Source organism: Rhipicephalus sanguineus, chromosome 3 (assembly GCF_013339695.2).
Source record: "Rhipicephalus sanguineus isolate Rsan-2018 chromosome 3, BIME_Rsan_1.4, whole genome shotgun sequence".
NCBI lineage: Eukaryota > Metazoa > Arthropoda > Arachnida > Ixodida > Ixodidae > Rhipicephalus > Rhipicephalus sanguineus.
In genome coordinates, this window is record NC_051178.1 from 123780371 (window position 1) to 123801131 (window position 20761).

A 20761-nucleotide genomic window follows, 5' to 3' on the forward strand; every position below is an offset into this window, starting at 1 on the left:
CACTCTTGTTCTCGCCTGAATGCATGAACAGAAACAGTTGGTTTGTTTCAAATATTCTCTCCGTGTATGACATTTGCTTAGTGCTTGCACAGACTATCGTGGCGGAAGGGAAAGGAGGACAGTCCAGAAACCGCACTTAAGAGAGGTATACTGCTGGTGCAGCTGGTAGCATTTGTATCGGCCAACCCTCCCTTTACGGACGCTGCGCTTGGTATAAGTTTACTCAAACCGCCTGAAGCAGGTATAATTAGCTTTGGTCAATTTCCCCCAATGATTCATTGCAATCTAACAGGCTCGTAAGTCTTTACTGTGCGTAAAAGTGATGCTTATTAGGCTTTCACCTTTACCAAGCCCGCCTCCACTTTTCGAAGGTGTGAGCAACAAACTTTTATGACTGTTAAAGAGTGGATGTTTGATATCTTGTTTTGTTTCACAATGATATTTAGTTGCTAGCATAATCCTGGTCACGTTGTCTTCGTCGTATGCTTCGTGTTTTACCGCTGGATTTTTAACAAACTGGCCCGATTCGCCACTTTGATACTTCAGATATTTTTTTGTAAATGAAGTCCTCAGTTTAGCAGGTGCGCGTTTTATACGTCGCAGGGTTTGCAGAATTTCACCGCCGCCTCCTCCCGTGACACATCCATTTCAATACGATGGATGAATGGATGCAAAGCTATATAAAATACTTTACAAATACCTGGTACGAGGGCTGCGATTGCAGCTATGGCGATGGAGAACGCTAGTCTTCTCATTGTGCCTCTCACTTTAGTTCTCAAGAAACTGAAGATTCACCGGTCAAAGTTGACGCGCGAACTGGTGCGGTTTGATTGCGGCAGCTGCTCCACCCCAGTGAAGCAAACAGCACTGACTGGACTACGAGGGAGGTCTCTGGAGAGGCACACTTTCGCGTGACTGTGGTTCGTGAGCTAAGCAACAACTTTCAGCATCTTCTCAGCGGAAACGCGGAAAAACAAGCATGCCGCACGACCGTAGAGATTAGACGTGAAGGGCCTCCACACTGACTCCACGTAAAAGGGGAAGCAACGTTCAGCGCTTCGTCAGCTGAAATGCGGGAAAGCCAGGTTGCGCATAGTCGCATGATGGCGGAGATTACAAAGTCGGCTTGTATCATGTGACCCCCAGAAGTCAACAAGGTTTAGTGTTTGTTAAATCTGAGAACGTTATAATAGAAAAATTCTTGCATATCGCGCTATTTGGAGCTTGGCTAATGAGCTCGACTTCACCTATAAACAGAATAGTTTTTGAAAAAGAGCGAGTTATTCAATGATATTTAGAATACAACTTGTTTGTTTTGTCGTGCAAAAACTTGAGTGTGAAATAACTACATAAAGTCATACAGCATGACTAGAAATGTTTTTATAAAACCCTGCTGCTTTTAACGATGGAAGCTCACTTGATTAAACTACACCTTGCACATGCATATCTGCATGGCAGGCAAGTGGAATCATTAACGAGGACAGCGCAGACCATGTAAGGGGCAAGTTCGATTGAATAATAAAAATGTGGCCGCCATACAAATGTTCTTTACTACGTTTCTGCACGTCGCTCCTAAACAATATGACATGGTGTGTTATTTTTCTATGCAGTTTTAGTGCCTTAAAATTAAACAAACGGACCGCACGCCTCAGTTATTAGTACTGCCTTTTGTTATTGCTATCGTTATTTGTCGTTTTTACTACCTGTATGTTTTGATGGCCGTTCTTTTTCTCAGCATCAACAGAGAGGTACAGTCCCTGCAAACTTTGAAGCACTATTTTTTTATGCCGCATCACTGCGCTATGAGCACAAGGTTGTCCTAATTACATGACTAAACGGAAACGTGCAAGTTTATGTGGATTTTTCTTCCATTTGGCGGATGTATACATTAATACTTGCTCATCCGTCGATTCCCTCTTACGATACACTGACTGTACCCATGCCGCCCTGCTGATGCAATCTGTTCCATTTCCGATGGCATCGTTGATGTTATCGGCGCAGTTGACCTGCATCCAGTCTTGACTTTTGTTATCAAGTTTCTGTAGAAGAAACGTTATGCCAGCCTGAGCGGGAAGGTCTTCATAGCAGAAAGTGTAGGACGGTCATAGCGATCGCTGAATCTGGTGGCGTAAAATTACGTCCTGAAAATCGATATGTGTATCGTTTTCTGTGCTTTGTACTGATTTGACGGCACTGGTATGTTTCTGCGATGGGCATGCACCATACAAGCGTAGAAAACGTATTGAGGAGTTTTTTTATTACGAAAACAACAACTTTACTTTCAGATTTTATTTTGCGCAGTAAATTGTGAAAGTATATCTCGGTATAGCCAGGTCTGCTGTACACGTTTTTTTTCGCAGTCATAATGGTGGCTTTTCTTTCAAATCAAATAAGTTGTCGCGTTGTGTTACACTTTCACAAAGTCTGCAATGAAATAGTGTGTGCAATTTCACTATTTATTTATTCGTTCATTTAATACATGCATTTAGGAAGAGAAAATAACAAAACGTAAAAAAATTCAGAAAGTAAACACCATTCACATGATGCCACAATTAATAACCGCAACAGCTATCCGAAGGGCATGCCGCCCTTTCCCGGACCACATGGAACAGCTTTCAACGGATATCGGAGGCTGTAGCTTTACGCCAAATGGCTGCCATGTGATGGTTGTTATTGAGTGCGCGTTGATCTTTTGAGCATGGGAGGAGCCATACGTGCATCTGATATTCAGTGTGTATTTGCTGTATCTCCTGAAAACAAAAAATAACGGGTAATATTTGAGAGGTAACACAAGTTATTGTTGCAGCATATTCATGAGGAAAAGTGGACGCTGCATGGTGCCGACATATTGAGAATAATCATGGCAGGGGCTGCTACATTCCAATATTCAAAGACAGTTCTTTGTGTAGCGCCGCGAGATATCTTTCACAACACATGACCAGTTTGTTTGCACCCCAGAAAAGGGGCGAATCAGGGGCTATGAGCTGGCGACGAACCTATGAAGTGTCAGCGTCGCACAAGTACACAGACCACTGACTTATCACACAATGCCTATGACACTTGGAGCAGTACTGCAGAAATATCGTAAAGACTTTAACCAGTAACTAACTTCTACCCTACAGAAACGTTCCGTATGCCATTCCAATAATTCCATATGTTTCCATGCGGAATCCATATGTTTTCCGTATATTTTCCATATATTCTCCACATATTTCCGTGAGATTCTTACAGACACATACGGAATTAATGGAATGGCATACGGAACGTTTCAGTAGGGTATAGATTGCAAGCGTAGACATTCTTGCAAGACAAAGGAACAAAATTTATGTATGTGAGCATGATCATATTCACTTGTTGAGAACAATCTCAACGATTGCTTGTGGTGGAGTTCAGAGGGCTACGTACTCTAGCTTCGTTGCAAGGTCGGCGAGACCAGCCGGCATTAGGCGAGAGTCGATCCTCAGAATGCCTGGCGGAATGGTTTTGCTGCGGAGAAAGAGAAGCGCTGTTTATACGCAGTCTCCGCCATATTGTGTTGTAAATTTAACGCTTGTATCGCCATAGGTCGGCAAGATCACTCACGAATCGACTCACTCAGACTCAGATCGAGCCGTGAGCCTGATTCCGAGCGAGTCCGGCTGAGGAAAATTTAGTGAATCTGAGTGAGCCCTAAGCGCAAAACATATTTGTTGAGTGAGTCTGAGTGCGCTCCACCTTTTATTGTCGACCTATCGTCCTATCTACTCATCTTCAGCATTACTATCAGACATATATCGGCTTACGCTTATACTCGAGTCTATTTGGGGGAGGGGGTGCCATGATCTCCTCCCACAAGCTCTTCCGCTGGAAGTTCTTGATAAAAATATGTCGTGTGAGTCACGTATTTCATAAAAAAAGTCACAGTTTCGCCGCAAGGGCGAAGCAATGAATGCGATAGCAAGAAACTAATGCTATACGAAGTGAGGCTCGCCAATGGATACTCTCAGTTTGAACAGCGCTCCTGTTGCAAAGGCGGCCGAAGCAGCGAAGGAAACTAGCGTGCTTCAGATGTCGAGCTGTGACACTTGATAGTTCGCGCTCATCTTCTGTTTGTTCGTTTAGCGGCGTCCCTTGAGCTCGAGTGACTTTCGTACGCTCCGTAACATGAGCGCGGACATCACGGTGAAAGCGTGAAACATCCCTCTTCCCCTCAGCACGAGAAAACCGCGCGAGCAGACAGCGGAATGGCAAGGCTCTCCCTGCGCCAACATAAGAAGCGAGCGAGCTCGCCGACGCGCTCCTCGCGCCATCTCGTCTGTAATGAAGAAACGCTTATAAGCGCCTGCCGTCTGTGAGTCCGTCCAGGGCTAAAGGGCTCTTGCTCGAGCCAGGGCCTCTTGCTCGAACCAGGGCCTCTTGCTCGCATCGAACCAGGGCCTCTTGCTCCGCAGCGAGTGGCTAGCGCCACTCGCTGCGGAGCAAGAGGTCCTGTTTCGATTCCGCGCTTCGGAAGCATTTTTCTGAATTATTTTTCTTGGGGCTTTTATATATATATATATATATATATATAGATATATATAATATATATATATATATATATATATATATAATATATAACATACTTATACATATACGGTGCATGACGGCGACGGCAAAATTTCAGCCGAGACTGTCCATATAATTGCTATCGCAATAAAATGTCTTTACTGGATTCAAACCACTGATAACTCGTATTTGAATGAACAAGATCAAAAGGCACATCGTAGAGCACCGATTATGGGAGAAATTGGTGTCAAAAAGCGTTGACACCATGATCGAAAACGCTAATTTTACGCTAACGGACTCATAAGTTGACTCTCAGACTGACTCAGACTCAGATCGAGCCGTGAGCCTGAGGTTGAGTCAGTCCGGCTCAGTAATATTTTGATGAGTCTGAGTTGGAGTGAGCCCGGTTAAGAAAAATTTTGGTGAGGCTGAGTCCGAGCGAGTCCGGTTGAGAAAAATTTTGATCTGAGTCCGAGGGTGAGTCTGAGTCCGAGTGAGCCCTAAGCGGAAAACAGATTATTTGAGTGAGTCTGAGAGAGCTGCACTTTTTTTGCCGACCTATGTGTATCGCTAACCCTTTCCAAGAACAATATGTACGATCGATTTCAGTCTTCGTAAAAAAACATGCGCGTACCTGAAATTGCATAGTACATTGGCTGTTTGTAGAACTCTTGAGCAGTGGCGTTCAAGATAATGGGTGAGTCGACGAAATTTATAGCCCAGTTGGGACCGCCGCGGGTGTTTAAAACGAGGTTCCAGTCCGTCCAGCTGGTAGCCCGATGGTCGAGGTTCTTTGAGGGCAGTAGACTGAATAAAAAATAATGGTCTGGACTCGATGTCGAGAATACACAGCATATAGTTGCACAATCACACAGTATAAAAAAGGGTCTAGGGTTGACATATCTTCTCAATTTATACTCGGTGCCCCAGCTAACTTTAGCCAGAGTTTAAAAATATACCGACGCACTTTATGACGACGCCACCAAGTGCACACAGCTCACTATTGCATGAAGTAAGTCACACTATTTTTTGTATTCTGCTTAATTGTTCAACCAGACAAGATAAATTAACCAACTTCTAAAGCAACGAAGCTGGGCAAAAAATTACGATCAGAAAGTTGTAGATCGCTTTGCAAAACGTCGGATTAGACAGTCTCTAACTTTCTACTAGGGGTGTGCGAATATCAAATTTTTCGAATACGAATCGAATACGAATATCCCCCTTCGAATATCGAATCGAATATCGAATATCAAAGGAAAAATGCCTCCACAGTAACAATATTTTATTTAACATGTAGCTATTTGAAAAAAAAAAACAGTAGCCTGACTGGCAACACAACATACACTGCTATCTCCAGAACACAATGTCCAGGCTAGCACAATGCACATCACAACAGAAGCAAATATCACGGCACAATGAAAGTAATGACTAGATGTTATCATGAAGAAATATGAGTTGCTCCACATGATCAGCCCCCCCCCCCCCCCCCCCCCCCCCGCCACTGAAAAGGCACGCTCGCTTGGAAACAGAAGTGGCTGGTATAGGGAGGTACATGGGGCAAAGCTTTGCCAGACTGGGTTATCTGAATGTGCCTACAGTCCGCCACCAGTCACATGGGTCACTGTCTTTCTTCAGAAGTGGTTCCGCATAATGAACGAAGTGGTAGTGCGGCACGTTACGGCCCGCATAATATTGAAAATGTACGGTTACATGATCGCCAAGAGCGCTGCACGTCGGAGATGCACCAGCAATAATCATACGTATTGGGGCGCTCGTCGCAGGCAGATATCGTGCCTCCGTGTACTTACGATGTTTGTCGCTCCTCTCGGCAATGGAAACAACTTTATTGTTTGGATGGAAACAACTTTATTGTCCTCTCGGCAATGGTTTTAGCTATACGAACGCAGCAGAAATGTGGAAGACGAGTTATTTTATGCATGATAATCGAATCGCATATTCGAATTTTTCGAATATTCGACGTTATCGAATATTCGAAACTTTTCGAATACATGATTTTCGAATCGAATACGAATATTTCGAATGTAATATTCGACGAATATTCGAAACTTTCGAATATTCGCACACCCCTACTTTCTACCGGATAAGCATTAGTGTTCTGCTTACTGCGGGTACCCGCGAAATAAAAAAAAAAATACCACGTGATATGGCCACTTGATACCACGTGACACGATGCTTGTTACGCAGCACTCGAAAAAGACGATGACAAACACAATGTACGCGTAACAGCGCCAGTTACGTCATCCTTTTCTTTGTATTCGTCTTTTATGAACGCTGATTAACAATCACAATGCTGTAAAACGTCCTTCCCGGACCCAGCCTCAATACCCCCTCAATGGCGGATCTAAGGGGCGGTGATCGTAGGGGAGGAGGGTGCTCCCCCCCCCCCCCCCCCCCCCACACACACACGCAAGAAAAAAAAAACCGATGGCACTGCTCCCATCTAAACAGTTGGTTGTGCATTGTCATAAGGCCTGTTATCTGGACGCCATAGTTATTCGCCAACCGTGTGCGTAGCATGAAGACTCAGACCCACCAGTCGTACCTCGACAGCATATTAAGTTAAAAAATTTGCGCACACGGTGTCGCTAAAGCCAACGTTTCAACACGCGGACTTGTCTTCCTCACAGCTGCCTTGAAGAAGAGCGTTCCACCCACCTTCATGCTTCGAATGATCACTGACCCCGCCCCTTCGTATAAGTTTACATTGTACCAGTTTTATTTTTTAGAACCGGAAGTTTTTGGAGAACCGGAAGTAAGTGCTCAGCTCAAAGTCCTTAAAAGTGAAAGGAGAATGTCATTCAGTGCTCACGCCTCTAATAATTATTGAGTACGATGGAGCATCATCCCTAGTGAGTTCTGGCGATTACTGAATGCACTATCTACGCAGGTAATTTCAAACAGTATGCTTTCATTTGCAACGAGTTAGTCTTATTTCTTTAATTGTTAGACTGTTGGTTTTCGGGTTAGAATTTTTTTTCTTTTTGAAATGACCTTATGATACCTGCCATTCGCAAAAACCGTATGCTCCATGCTTGCCTTGTCACTGTTGCTTCACTTCAACACAGATCGCCCCGCCGCGGTAGTCTAGTGGTTATGGCGCTCGACTGCTGACCCGCAGGTCGCGGGATCGAATCCCGGCCGCGGCGGCTGCATTTTCGATGGAGGCGAAAATGTTTGAGGCCCGTGTGCTTAGATTTAGGTGCACGTTAAAGAACCCCAGGTGGTCAAAATTTCCGGCGCCCTCCACTACGGCGTCTCTCATAATCATATCGTGGTTTTGGGACGTTAAACCCCAGATATTATTATTATTAACACAGATCTTGTGCAGCGCAGTGTAGCCAGAATGTGACAATCTTTCGTGCTAAGAATCTGATTAATGGATGCTCTCTGGCTGTTGAACTTGTCCCCTTGTCTACATTGCAGCAGCATTTCTTGTATGCACACTAATAAAAATATTCACCGAAAATATAGACATGTTCTGCTCCAATAGTGATCCTAAATTCCGTTTTGCCTGCTCCAAACCTGCTCCGAACAACGGTTCCTCCTGCTCTAAATTTGCTGCAATACAGACTCTTTCCTGCTCCAAAAATTACTCCAAATTAGAAACTGGCTGGACCACCATTAACCTTGTGTCCGTGCTTAGCATTGTAACCCGTGCAGGCCTCGGAAGGCAAAATAAACTTTCCGGGGTAGTCATTATGCACACTGTCCAAGACCCAAGGTCCTCTCCCCCGGTTCCTGTATCAATGTAGAGCAAGTCCGCTGATGCACTTCGCTGACTCAGAGTCACCCAGCACCTGTAGACCAATACATCGACAAGTTCGCAATGGATAAGGGCGATTACATACACTGTAAAAGTGCGATGTCACTGCACGTTAAATAACTCCAGATGGACGAGATCTCCGGAGCCGTCCACTACGGCGTGCCTCATAATCATATTGTCACGTGGTCGTGACGTCGACGAAGGCAGCAGGCGGCGTGTCCAAGACGAAACTCTTTATTTGGCCGAACTTGTGGCCGGGAAACGGAAAGTCAACTACAGCAATACACACTGTAGACTGGTAGCGGCGAACAGAGCGTCGGCCGTCGATATGCCGTCGATAAAATGAACCGCGGCAAGGCGCGCCGGTATTTTATAGATGTGGCATCGAGCATAAGAGTCTTATCGCTGGTGGCCGCGTTAGTTCGAGAATAATCTCAACTGTTCGCGTTTGCGCGCTCAAGCCTATAAGATTCTAAGATAATCTGGAGAGCTCCCAGACATTCCAGATAATCTGGAAGGCTCCTATAGGCTTGCGCAAGGCGGCGGCTACGCGTGCAACGAACTAGTTATATAAAAAAAACGCCAGGCCTGCGCTGAAACCGCAGCACAGTCACAGCGAAAGCTGGAAGGGCGGCGTTTCTAGAGACCGTTGTAAGCTCTCTTGGGGCTACAATACAAGTAGACTAGAAAGGTACCCACTACGCCATAAATCACAATTTTTGTGAAGTTGGGAAGCACCTACTAAGCCATTATTCGTCATTCTGCGGAGAAGCGAGGCACCAGCTACACGTCTGTAAGGCATTATGTGCACTTTGTTGACGCGACGACTGATGACAATGAAGAATTATGGCTCAGCCCTTTGTAATGGGTTGGAAGCTTTTCCCTCTCCCGTCATGCTCGCTATTTCCCTCTCCCGTCATGCTGTATAACATACGTTGACGTGGGAGAGAGACGGGGGGGGGGGGGCGAAGAACTTTGCTGAGACCCGAGGAAATGGATCATGCGCTCATGGGCTTCCTTGGCAACCAATCCAAGTGCACTTGCGAGGAACCCACTACGCTATAAAGCATTGTAATTTTACTGAGACCCCGAGGACATGGATCTGCGCTTATAGGCTTCCTTGGCAACCAATACAACTGCACTTGCGAGGAACCCACTACGCTCTAAATCATTCTAATTTTGAGAAGTAGGGCAGCAGGCACTGTGCCATTTTTCGTCATTTTACGGAGATCCGTGGTACCTGCTAAACGCATGTAAGGCATTATGCGCACGTTGTTGATGCTGTGCCTGATGACGACGAAGAATTATGGCAGAGATCTTTGTAATGGGTTGGAAGCATTTCACAACCTACTCGTTGCGCAATTCGCATTGTGTGACGCCTGGTTACAGAATTCGCGTTGTGCGACGCTTGGTGCTTATTTTACTCTTCTACCACGCTATATTGCATATGCTAATGTGGTTCCTTCCCGACATGAAGCCTGTATAGGACCTTTTTGCAAAGCAGTTTCAAGCACCGGCATGGGTTGAATACTCGGCTCCCACGCAGAGGGCCCAGGTTCGAACCTCGTTCCATCCTGGAATTTTTTTCTTATTTCGTTTTTTTTTATTTCGATCGATACTGGTTACGGACACCGGCGGCGGCGGCGGTGTCCGTCGCCGCCGCCGTCACAGCGAAAGCTTCCAGCTTTCGCTGTGACTGTGCTGCGGTTTCAGCGCAGGCCTGGCGTTTTTTCACTAAGTCCCCCACGTTGGCTCGTTCTGCGTCGTCAGACCCGACATGGGAATTCCTTGTTTCTCGTATTCTTAAACGAACCTGGAAACTACGCGACAAGAAAAACAGCTAGAACGATGACTGGTTTACATCACGGTATGTGTTTCTTAGGCTTTTCAGGCACTGACGAGAGATGAAGCTATCTTATCCTGTTTTTGCGCAGAATAAGGTCGTAAGTGCGCTGAAGAACGTCGTTATATAATACGAAAGATTATGCTTATGGCTAAAAGTATTCAGATATATAAAGTAATTCGACGTTGAAAACTCAAATACAAAGGTCTTCAACGTACTTTTTGATGCTCTCGCAAAAAGAATGTTTCGGCAAGAGAGTGCGTAGAAAGCAAGCCGCCACATGTGTATGCCATGTATATGGCATGCATATGGCATGTACCGTCGCGCTCAGTATGACTTGCAACACCTGAGCGCGTGGCCTTACAAGCTTTAATGTCACCCTTGGCTTACACTATTCCTTATTTGCACGAGAAAACGCTCTTCATCTAACTCAGGGATGATGCCAAATAAGAACCGGCGACCTTCGGGTCAGCATCCGAGCACTGTAATCGCTACACTACGACGGCGGACCTATGTAACAAGCTTTAGATATCTATGATTCATCAAGCTATCAGGCGTTGCGCTTCGACTGCTGACCGGGAGGTCGCGGGAACGGATCCAGGTCACGGCGGCCGCATTTTCGATACAGGCTAACATGCTTGAGGCCCGTGTACTTAGATTTAAGTTCACGTTAAAGATGCAATGAAAAATTTACTACCTACTCATGAATATTGGTCGGCATGCACAACTCACCCCCCGTGGCGACTTGCCATTCCAGAAATCGTCACATCGATTCCGGGGATAACTCGAAAGTGTGCCATGCCCGTTATTGCAATAAAAAAATTTACTTTAGCCCATCTTTACACACGTTATGCTGATCGTATTAGCGTTTACACTGATGGGTCATGTCGAAAACAAAGTTCTACGTCAGCTTGAATACCAAGAGAGAAAAGCTTTTCGGCTCTGTCACTTTACGACGTCCACAACAGCAGAACTATTCGCTATACTTTCTGCTTTACGCTACATATGTAGAAAAACAGGGCCACTTCGCTGGGTAATTTTAAGTGACTCGCAATCATCATTAGTGTGTATTAAAGACGTCAAATTTGACAAAACATATAACAAATTAACATATGAAATTCGGAAGACATACGCCATAGCAAAAGAGTTACATCATGATATCGTTTTCCAGTGGATCCCAAGTCACTGTGAAATCACCGGAAATGTCACAGCTGATTGTTTGGCACATGCAGCGCATCAAGATGACGATTTATCCCTATTACCTCTCGCGGCGAGTGATGCACGATGTTTCTTGAGCAAACTCTGTGGTCGATTGTCCAAAGACACTTGGTTCTCGAATGGAGCTCAAAACTCTCAACTATATACAATCGATCCTGGAATGGAATTTCAAATTCCGATTAAAATTAGCCGTTCTGTAGAAACAGTAATTCACAGACTTCGTCTAGGCACTGCCTACACTAAGAGCTTCCTATATAGGATAAGAAAATATAACTGCGCTACATGTGAAGAGGCAGAAGAAGACATAGAACACCTCCTTCTATACACTGCAAAAATTATGCTGTTTCCCGTAAAAAATTCTTACAAAAACTAAACAGATTGGACAGACGGCTGCTATCATTAGCAAAAGTATTGGGTCCATGGCCAACTGAAACTCTTCAAAACATTGCTGCACGCTCCCCAGTACAGTTTTTAGAAGAATCGGGAATATCAAAAAGATATTGATTCACATTTGCAATTATTCTTCACATTGAGATACTTCTAGTCACATGTTTCGCGTTGCCTCTTGTGATTCAAGACAGCTGTGTTTAAAGTGTGGGCAATGCCCAGTGACCTTTATGTGATGTGATCGACTCTACAAAGGACTGTGGGTTGAATTCTTCGGCAAAGCGCGAACGATTCTTGTGTGTCTTGTGTGTGGACATTATGCATGACGTGTGAACATTCCTTTTAAAAGGACATTGCCGTGAGTGAGTGTACTTTTATTTATAAGCTCATGACGCTAAATAATGAGTAAGGGAAGAGGAGTAGCCGGAGCCATGTGTAGGCACCAACCTCTCCTTAAACACATTTAATAAAAAAAAAACCCCGGTGGTCGAAATTTCCGGAGCCCTCCACTACGGCGTTCCTCATAATCGGATCCTGCACCATGGTTTTGGGACGTTAAACCCCAGCAATTATATTGTTATTGTTACGGTGCGACATGGGCTCTCCGATAAAGACGACGAGCAAACGTGAAGCGCTTGCGCGTGGGGCTCATCAGCCATATTGTTTTGGCTGCAAATCCACTGGTGTAAATATCTATTAAACCTACATCTCGCCTCCGTCACATTTGGTCGAGGTACCATCCGGAATGACTTGACAGAAAATCCAAGCCAATGATTAGGTCGTGGGGACACTGCTCAATGACGGCAAATTGAACTGATGTAGGATGACCGGCAATAAAAATACGGGTGGTGCACATCCCTTGAACGGCAGGAGTTCCTCCATCAGCGACGTGGAGTGTGCGGGAAGCGGCAGGCGTGAGTACTTTATGCAGGAGGCGGCGAAGGTTTTCGCTCATTACAGAAATGTGAGCTCCGGTGTCGATAAGCGCCGAAATACGTACACCATCAACGTCAACGTCTGAATATCATATCACATCAGCGTTCTGAATGTCATTTTCCAGGGTGGCCTATCCAGACTAAGACTTTCTCAGTAGCCTACGCTACGTGGCATCTCTGAACGCCACCTTGGTCAGGTGATCGGCAGCCGCAGATGGCTGAGGTCTAGAATTTAACTGCGATAGTCCCGAAGGACTTGATGGCTAAATGCTGAACCGCAGGGAGGCCATGTCATTTTTTGATAAGTGAGTGTCTCGCTGAGCCTTATTCAAGTTTTTACTTGACTGGCTTTAGGAAACTTCTTTCTCGGTTTCAGATCGCACTTAAAGCCTTGAAGATGCTCGATCGAGATGTTTAATTGGAGATGCGTAAACTTGAGAAGCTGTAGAAAATCCACCGCACGCTATGGCAGTGCAATTACATGCCCTAGGAGATGATTGCAGCGTATGGTAAACGAAATGAAGAGGAGCAACACAGGTGACTGGATAGCGAAATCTCTAATTTTATGGCTGCCATATGAACGTTGTTATCGACCGCTCCTTGATAACCTTTTGGACGCTGCCAGTACCGGACGCATCCTTGATCTTTAGTGTAAATTCGTTGTTGTCTCTGAAAAAAAGAAAGGAACGTAACGATAATCAGTCATATCTTCGTCACAACGCTGCTCCATTGTTTTGTACAAAAATTACGAGAGGTGAGCTGAGGCCTAAAACTTCATCATTCCGGCTTCAAAGAGCTTTTGGACATGCATATATAATTCACTGTCAATTCATCTTTAACGAGAATTATTGCGTAGCGCATGTAACGATTTGCTATAAATACGCATCTGCCATCAACGAAACGCATGTTTCATTGAGGCCAGATGCTTTCTACGTTTAGATCAGTAGGATTAGATGCTTTCTACCTTTAGATCAGTAGGATTCCATCGAATGTTAGGGTAATTTTAAGGTAGGCGAAATCCAGGGCTGAGGCAACGCGGATGACTGAAGGCACAAGCTGGAAGGTCAGACAAATCAATCTACTAAAGACCATTCACAAGGTAGCCGAGCTATTTGAGCACCATAGTTCCTTGTAGCAAGTTTTTTCGTGCAACAAAGTTTGGTGTATCATAATCATAAAACATTACCATGACTATCAACATAATTCACGTCGCAAAAGCCTGGGACTGCGGTACGTTCGGCAGACCACGAAAGATTCACACAGATCGATTATTGACAGGGATACGTCTGTCTGAGTGAACGAATTCTAGAAGCTGAAATGGCCCCAGCCACAGATTTTAGACGGACCCCATGTTTCGGAACCCGTACGTCGGTTCTGTATAAACGCTGTGGCTGGCGCCATTTCAGCCTCTACGTAGATCGGTTGTTGTAGCGGAGCTGCATCAATATAACGACCCTGCCTGAGGCTCACAAGTCTTGCACTCATATTTGTTAAACAAGAAATGGACTAGGTTCTTGCGCATGCGCGAAATATCTAACAAACTTATAGGCATGTTTGGCTGCGACAAATGGACTGCCCAAATTGACAAATTCTCTATGGCTTAGTGGGAATAGACTACGTCTCGAACTGAACTTTACGCAGGCACTCGGTACTACTATCCGCCTATGTGTTAAAGACGTCTCATGTTGAGCCATGTATAATGAACTTCGGAATACTAGACACAGTGTGAAAAATCAATTGTTTCAACTGATCTTGCCAGAGTATTAACATCAATCATTGTATGTTGCACACTCACTGTCATTTGCAGTGAATACTACTCGTTAAGGGGTATTCAGATGGGGGAGAAATGCTCGGGGGCTAAAGGCGGAGCCTAGGGACGTCAGCTCGCGAGGAGAAGTCTCCACAAATGCCCCCCACTCACACGGACGAGGCGAACAGAGGGGGAGACCAGTGTTACTAGACTACTCTGGTGGCTTGCACCACCCGTTTGACGAGCTGCTGACGACGAGCTGCAGACGACCATGTAGCTGCAGAATGTACACCCGCTGCCGCTCTCTGCAGGAGCAAGTGCAACAATGTCGATAAACAAGAACCCGAAATTTCGCTATATCTCCCACTGCCAGGGCATTGTTTGTCCTTTCGGGAAAAGGTCCCCGTCTCCCTTGAGGAGGCGCGGGGGGCTCACGCCCACTCTCTAATCCGTGACGTCGCGGTCACGTGATCCGAAATCCCCCCGTCTCCCCCGAGCATTTCTCCCTCGTCTGAATACCCCTTAAAGCGAAAGCGATCAACACCAGCAATTCAAAGAATAAATGACGTGCAACTGGCACGTGGAATAATAATGTGGAAGTAGTGTCATACCTGTTCAGGACAATCACAACCAATGCCGAATCAGGTGTTTTGAACGCCGCATATTCCAGCATCGTAGCCGTCGTGTTCATCGCTACCTGAAAACTTGGTTGCTCCAGTTGGGAGTGAATCCTAACGCTGCCCCTCGGAAGGGCTTTGCTGCGAAGACAAGAAATGGCATGACAGACTCGTGCTAAACGCGTTGTTGCGGCAATCCGCTGTAATTAGAGCACTGACATTTGTATTTAGACCCGAGATAGAGTATGAAACTGTCATTCATTTATTCGTTAATTGAAACACTGACAACTAGGGTGAATTTGTTTGTTTGGCTCTTCAAACAAACAAACAGACGTACCTGAAGTGGCCCAGCGCGTAGTACATTGGCTGTTTATAGAACTCTTGAGCGGATGCATTCACTATGATAGGTGAGTCAACGAAATTGTTTGCCCAGTTGGGACCACCTTCTGTGTCAAGGGCAAGATTCCAGTCGGTCCATCCGCTAACCCAATGGTTGAAATCCTGTTGGTTGATAACAAAATAGGCTTCGTCAGGCGTATTCACTCAAAATGAGATATACGTAGGACGATAAGCACAGCATCCTTATCTCTTTCTCTCTCTCACATTTTGCCACCCCACTACAACCCCCACATTTAGGGTTGCAAACCGAACAAAGCCTAGTAAATTTCCTTGCCTTTTCTTCATGACACCCTCTACCCCCCACCCCTACCCCCTATCACTTTACTACAGCTTTCTAAACACTTACTTTATCCTTGAATTTCAGATGAAGGTGAACTTCAACCTCAGTTGAATTGGCCAACAGTGCCCGCCACGAACCAATACTGTTAGCCCCTTTTGAAGAGAATAGAGAGCTGCTAAAATGAAGATGTTATTTGAGAATATACTACATTTAAGTAACAAGAGTTCTAGATATTCAAATTTTCATCTTAGTCACTCACTGTAGCCTACGACAGCAAGCCCTTCAGAATAATCAATTCCAGGCATTAAAGAACGAAAAAAAAGCCTCCTGAAGCTGCCGTTAAAAAGTGCACATAGCCTCGCGAACGGCTCTGACAATTGCAGACAGCTGTCACTTGTGAATAGCTCTTTGAATTCGGCTCTCCAATGGGCGATGCGAGCTCAAGGACGCGCATTCTATTCCTGGTCACAGTGGCCGCGTTTCGATGAAGGCGAAGCGCAAAGACGCCCGTGTTTTTAAATTTAGGCTCACGTTAAACAACCCCAAGTGGTCGAAATGAATCCGGAGTCTCCCAAAACGGCATGCCTCACGCCATGGTCTTAGCACGTGAAGCCGCAGAATTCAATTTGTATTTAAAAACTACCGAAGCAACCTTGTACCGCTCCTTTCTGACTCTTCGTGCTTATGAAATAATTTATGTATAATGCTATAACTAAATCTCGTGGGCTGCCTTTTTAATACGCCCATATGTTTCTGTTTACACATTTCTTTTCGCGACAATGAAATATCTGTGCCTTAAGCAATGATGACCATCTTAATTTAAAAGACCCGCTGTCAGCTTTTCTTTCTTCTCTTTTTTTTCAAAGTCACCCACGCATATGCGATTTGTGCAGCAAGAACTGACCTCAAGGATGTCTCTGGCATACAACTCGGCACGTTCCCAGCTGCCAAGCTTGACCTTGTTTTCTGGTTTTATTGCGGCACCAGTGCACGCTTCGGTGCCAAGAATAAATTTGTCCGGGAAGCTCTCGTGCACTTTGTCCAGCACCGAAGGGCCGATGAAACTGTCCATGTACCAATGAACAGCGACTCCACTGACGTACTTGGCCGCCCCAGGGTCGCCCAACACCTGCGTACCGTTGTTGATTTATGTTGCAACTGCTTGATTTATCTCACCATGTTTTAAAAACTTGAACACCACCTCGGAAGGGTCGAGTAAGAGGAAAGTGCATATTAACCTAGTGTAACCGTTAGTACAATTGGGCTATCAGTGCTTCTGAAAGTTTCTTGGCGCTTCCATGCTTAATTTTTTAATGAAACTAGCATGGACATTATTGTGGGCGTTTTCTACCGCTCCTTAACTTGTGCCCGCAAAAATTTTAAATCTACACAACGTGTTAGAACTAGTCGGATGAATTTGCACAAATAAACATTCAAGCTGCCACTCAAGGTGTCTGAGGGGGTTATGCGTCGCTGATCTTATTTATGTATAACACAGCGCCATTGCCTGTCAATGGCTTGGATTGCTAATTAACAGCGTAAAAAAATGCGAGCCTGTGCTGCCAGTAGCATCAGCTTACTTCAGTGAATTCTGCATAAGCCTATTGAATAGGCTGTAGTATCCCCCCCCCCACACCTTCCTTTTTTTTTCGCTCGCCTGCTTTTCTCTCCGCTTTCCTTTCCACCTTTCTTTCCCTTTCCCCCTCTCCTTAGTGTAGGATAGCAAACCGAATGCTGCAATTCTGGTTGACCTCCCTGCCTTTCTCTCCTTTTACTGTATTTTCTATAATAAAGCATTTCTATAATTTTCTGAAAAATGTGCCTCCTGTAAATCATGAACAGGTATCTGATGTGAATCGCTTATCTTGTCCGCAAAACCTTAGTCTTGCCCATATTTCGGATTTTATCGCACGAATAACGGCTCACATTTCCAAAAACGGTTTTATTGCTGCGCTCAAAAGCAGCCGCTGAACGTATACGAAGCATTCCTTTTTTTACGAAGTGCTTGTCGTTCTTACGAAAGCAACGCGGACGTCTGCACTATTATGTCCGGCATGGAAACGCGCCTGCCCTGTTCTACCACACCCGCCGCGGTGGTTGCGGTGCTTGACTGCTGACCCGAAAGCAGCGAGATCGAATCCCGCCCGCGGCGACCGCATTTCGATGGAGGTGAAATGCTAGAGCCCCGTGTCCTTAGATTTAGGTGCACGTCAAAGAACCCCCATGTGGACCAAATTTCCGGACCCCTCCACTATGGCGTCTCTCATCATCATATCGTAGTGTTGAGACGTTAAATCCCAACAATTACACAAACCACGTCTGTCCAGTGGGGAAGGACGATGCGATTATCGTCGAGAATCATGAGCTGCAGTTTGTCGACGCCGTAACCAGCTTCGGCTAGAGCAGGTCCGAGGTCTAGCTTGACGAAGTCTCTCTGGTTGTTGACCGTGAAGCCCAGGGTCTGCCATCGGAAGCCCGGCACAAAACCAGTTGTTGGCTCGTTCTGAGTCGTCAAACCACGGATGGGAATTCCGAGCCGTTCGTACTCCTGCACGAATCTGGAATAATATGTCATTGATGATTGCACAAGAACTGAGATATGCAGTATTCTGAATGATCAATGTCACGGTCGGGAAGAGTACTTTAGAACTATAGCATATACTGTTTTAGACATCGTCCATCAAGAGCGTGTGCAACTGCTATCGTGTCCACGTTATAAATGACTGTTCATGTTGTTCTATGCAGTTGCGCCAGCACAGTACAGTGGTTTAAATATTACGTTACTAATGCCCGAGCATGCACTTCCTAGCCTTTGCAAGCTAAGAAAATGTACGCGTGCGACATCTATATACAAGCGTACATATGTCTACAACACTCAAATGTGCTCCTTGCCATGTACCTCCTGCTCATTTACTCTCTCGTCCTTTTTTTGACACTTTTTCACATGTGCAGTGTAGAAGGATAAAACACTCTTGATTAGATCCGCCTGTCTGCTCTGATATGCCTCTATTATTATTCAGGGTTTTTTTTATTACAGGAAGCTTAATTATTGTCAACATGAGTTTCAGATTTACTGATCTCGCTAAGCATAGAGTGGCTGCATATAAAATTTCTGAAAGAAATTCTGTTTGTCAGGAACAATGCTCTTTCAAGTCATTGCGATCACGGTATACCTGACGTAATACTTTGCCCAAGCCTTGTAGTAGGGTCCGCCTGGTTCACCGATTAGGAACCCTCGCCCTTCGAGCTCATTATTGGTCTTCATCCAAGCGGGGCTGCTCCAGGAGCTTCCGAAGAACCACGCGGGCTCGCTTGACAGAGACAGGGCCTTTTTGATGTACGGGATCTGGGAAACAAGTGACCGAGAGGTTCATTCACAAACTTTACAGTGCTGCTAAAGCTGAAACATTTCGTTTCTCCAACATTCGGCAAGTTTCTTGGTATGCAAAGATGGTGCACTCTTCTTCTTTTTAAATGCCACTTCTGAATGTCAGAAACTTCTCTTTCGCACTAAAATCTGTGCGTAAGAACCGCCGTGTCGTGTATGCCGCATGCAAATTTCACAATTGTATTGAAAATAAATGTAGGGCTTGTTGGCGACATATTTATGAAACTATGAATCAGTGAGGCTTTTAGTTTGTCAGATTGATATAGTCTTATTTGTTTTGAGATAACTTGGTACCTTGAGGTCGAAATCTTCCTGAGCGAGCGTGAAGTTGGTAAGCTCGAGGTCGCCGGGAGAGTCGTCGTACGTGTATTTGCGTGTAGAGAAGTCACAGCTGGCCAAGGGAATCCTGCCTATGGTGTACCCAATTCCTGTATAGAAATACAGGTTTTATTTGAGTGAATGGCTTTCTTTGCTTCTTTAGCCCAATTTAGGGGGGCTATTTGATGGTCGGATTTATACTGCCGATACAGATGTGCTGATGCCAAGGGCAATTGATGTCGTCCAATACGAACCGTTGTAACTTTCAGACACGCAGGTAACGTTTAGCTAGATATTTGAAAAAAAAAAACGTGTACCGCTCGCCTTAAATATAAGATCACTTTATTATGCAGTTAAATTGCACTGGATTTGTTTCATGTAGTAAAACAACAAACTTCACCTGAAAACCATCAGTGCAGCAAACATACGCCTTCAAGAGCGTTAACCCTTTAATTTGACGAATATAATTCTAAAGGCGTTCTGCTATTTACTTAGTTACTCTCCTTCCCAGTAATTACTGTACAGTTCTGTTTGAAAATTCATCAGAAGGACTGTGCGATATGGTTTATTTAAGCGTTCTGTTAATTTAATATCGATTAATGTTTTGTGGTCGTCAGTGATACTGCAGACTAGAGACAAGCGGCAAATGGCCGTGCCCAACATTGACGAAATATTCGATGGGCTACGAGTATAACAATAGAAAAAACGTTTAATACAATACTGAGACATATGTACATCGTAATTTACGTTTTGACAACGATTCAACAGTGGGCACACCACTGTGTGACTTCACTTGAGTCTCGGGTGATGCAGGTTTCATTGCTGTGTAAAGAACCATTCGTGAAACAAAAGTTAACAGAGTTGGCAGGGTAGAAGAGAACATTTAACGGTCTGCCTAAAGCAACGACACCATGCATATCTAATCACGTTTGCGAATACAGAACACTCATACAACCCCGCTTACATCGAAACCATAGTATGCTTTTCGTAGTGTTACCTTCTATTGCGTAGTAGGACTTGAGGATATCGTCCTGCATGTTGGCCGGAAGAGATTTCACGTTTATTCCGGCGGCATCGGTGAAGGCACCTCCGAACCCAAAAACTTCTTGGTATTCTTTTGAAGAGTCGATCACAATCAGCAGGGTTTTGTTGCTGTTACCTGCGGAGCAATTATGCATCAACGGAGCCCTTATGCCTTTTCCTCATGCACGTTCATGAAGTGTTTCTTCGAACAGAAATAATCTGATCAACAGTGAAGGCTTTTTTCTATTGTAGAACAAGAACATAGAAAATTGCTATGTCATTGACTTACATACAC

At 44.9% G+C, this 20761-nt stretch overlaps 1 protein-coding gene across 1 annotated transcript; it reads right to left on the reverse strand.

Annotated features, from left to right (window-relative positions):
* Positions 1-13254: 13254 nt before the first annotated feature.
* Positions 13255-20589, reverse strand: LOC119385805 (lysosomal acid glucosylceramidase). The gene is made up of 8 exons (XM_049414115.1): positions 20441-20589; positions 19420-19553; positions 18911-19083; positions 18052-18295; positions 16642-16866; positions 15396-15559; positions 15053-15199; positions 13255-13360 (listed from the first exon to the last, which is right to left on the reverse strand). The coding sequence occupies exons 1-8, from the start codon at positions 20478-20480 to the stop codon at positions 13255-13257; spliced, it is 1233 nt and encodes a 410-aa protein (XP_049270072.1). The 5' UTR covers positions 20481-20589.
* Between the last annotated feature and the right edge of the window lie 172 nt (positions 20590-20761).

Coding starts and splice junctions, on each gene's coding strand:
- LOC119385805 (XM_049414115.1), bottom strand. CDS start 20,480: ATGCAGGACGATATCCTCAAGTCCTACTACGCAATAGAAG. Junction 15,200..15,395: donor TACGCGCTGGGCCACTTCAG/GTACGTCTGTTT, acceptor TTGTCTTCGCAG/CAAAGCCCTTCCGAGGGGCA. Junction 13,361..15,052: donor GTTGTGATTGTCCTGAACAG/GTATGACACTAC, acceptor TCTTTTTTTCAG/AGACAACAACGAATTTACAC.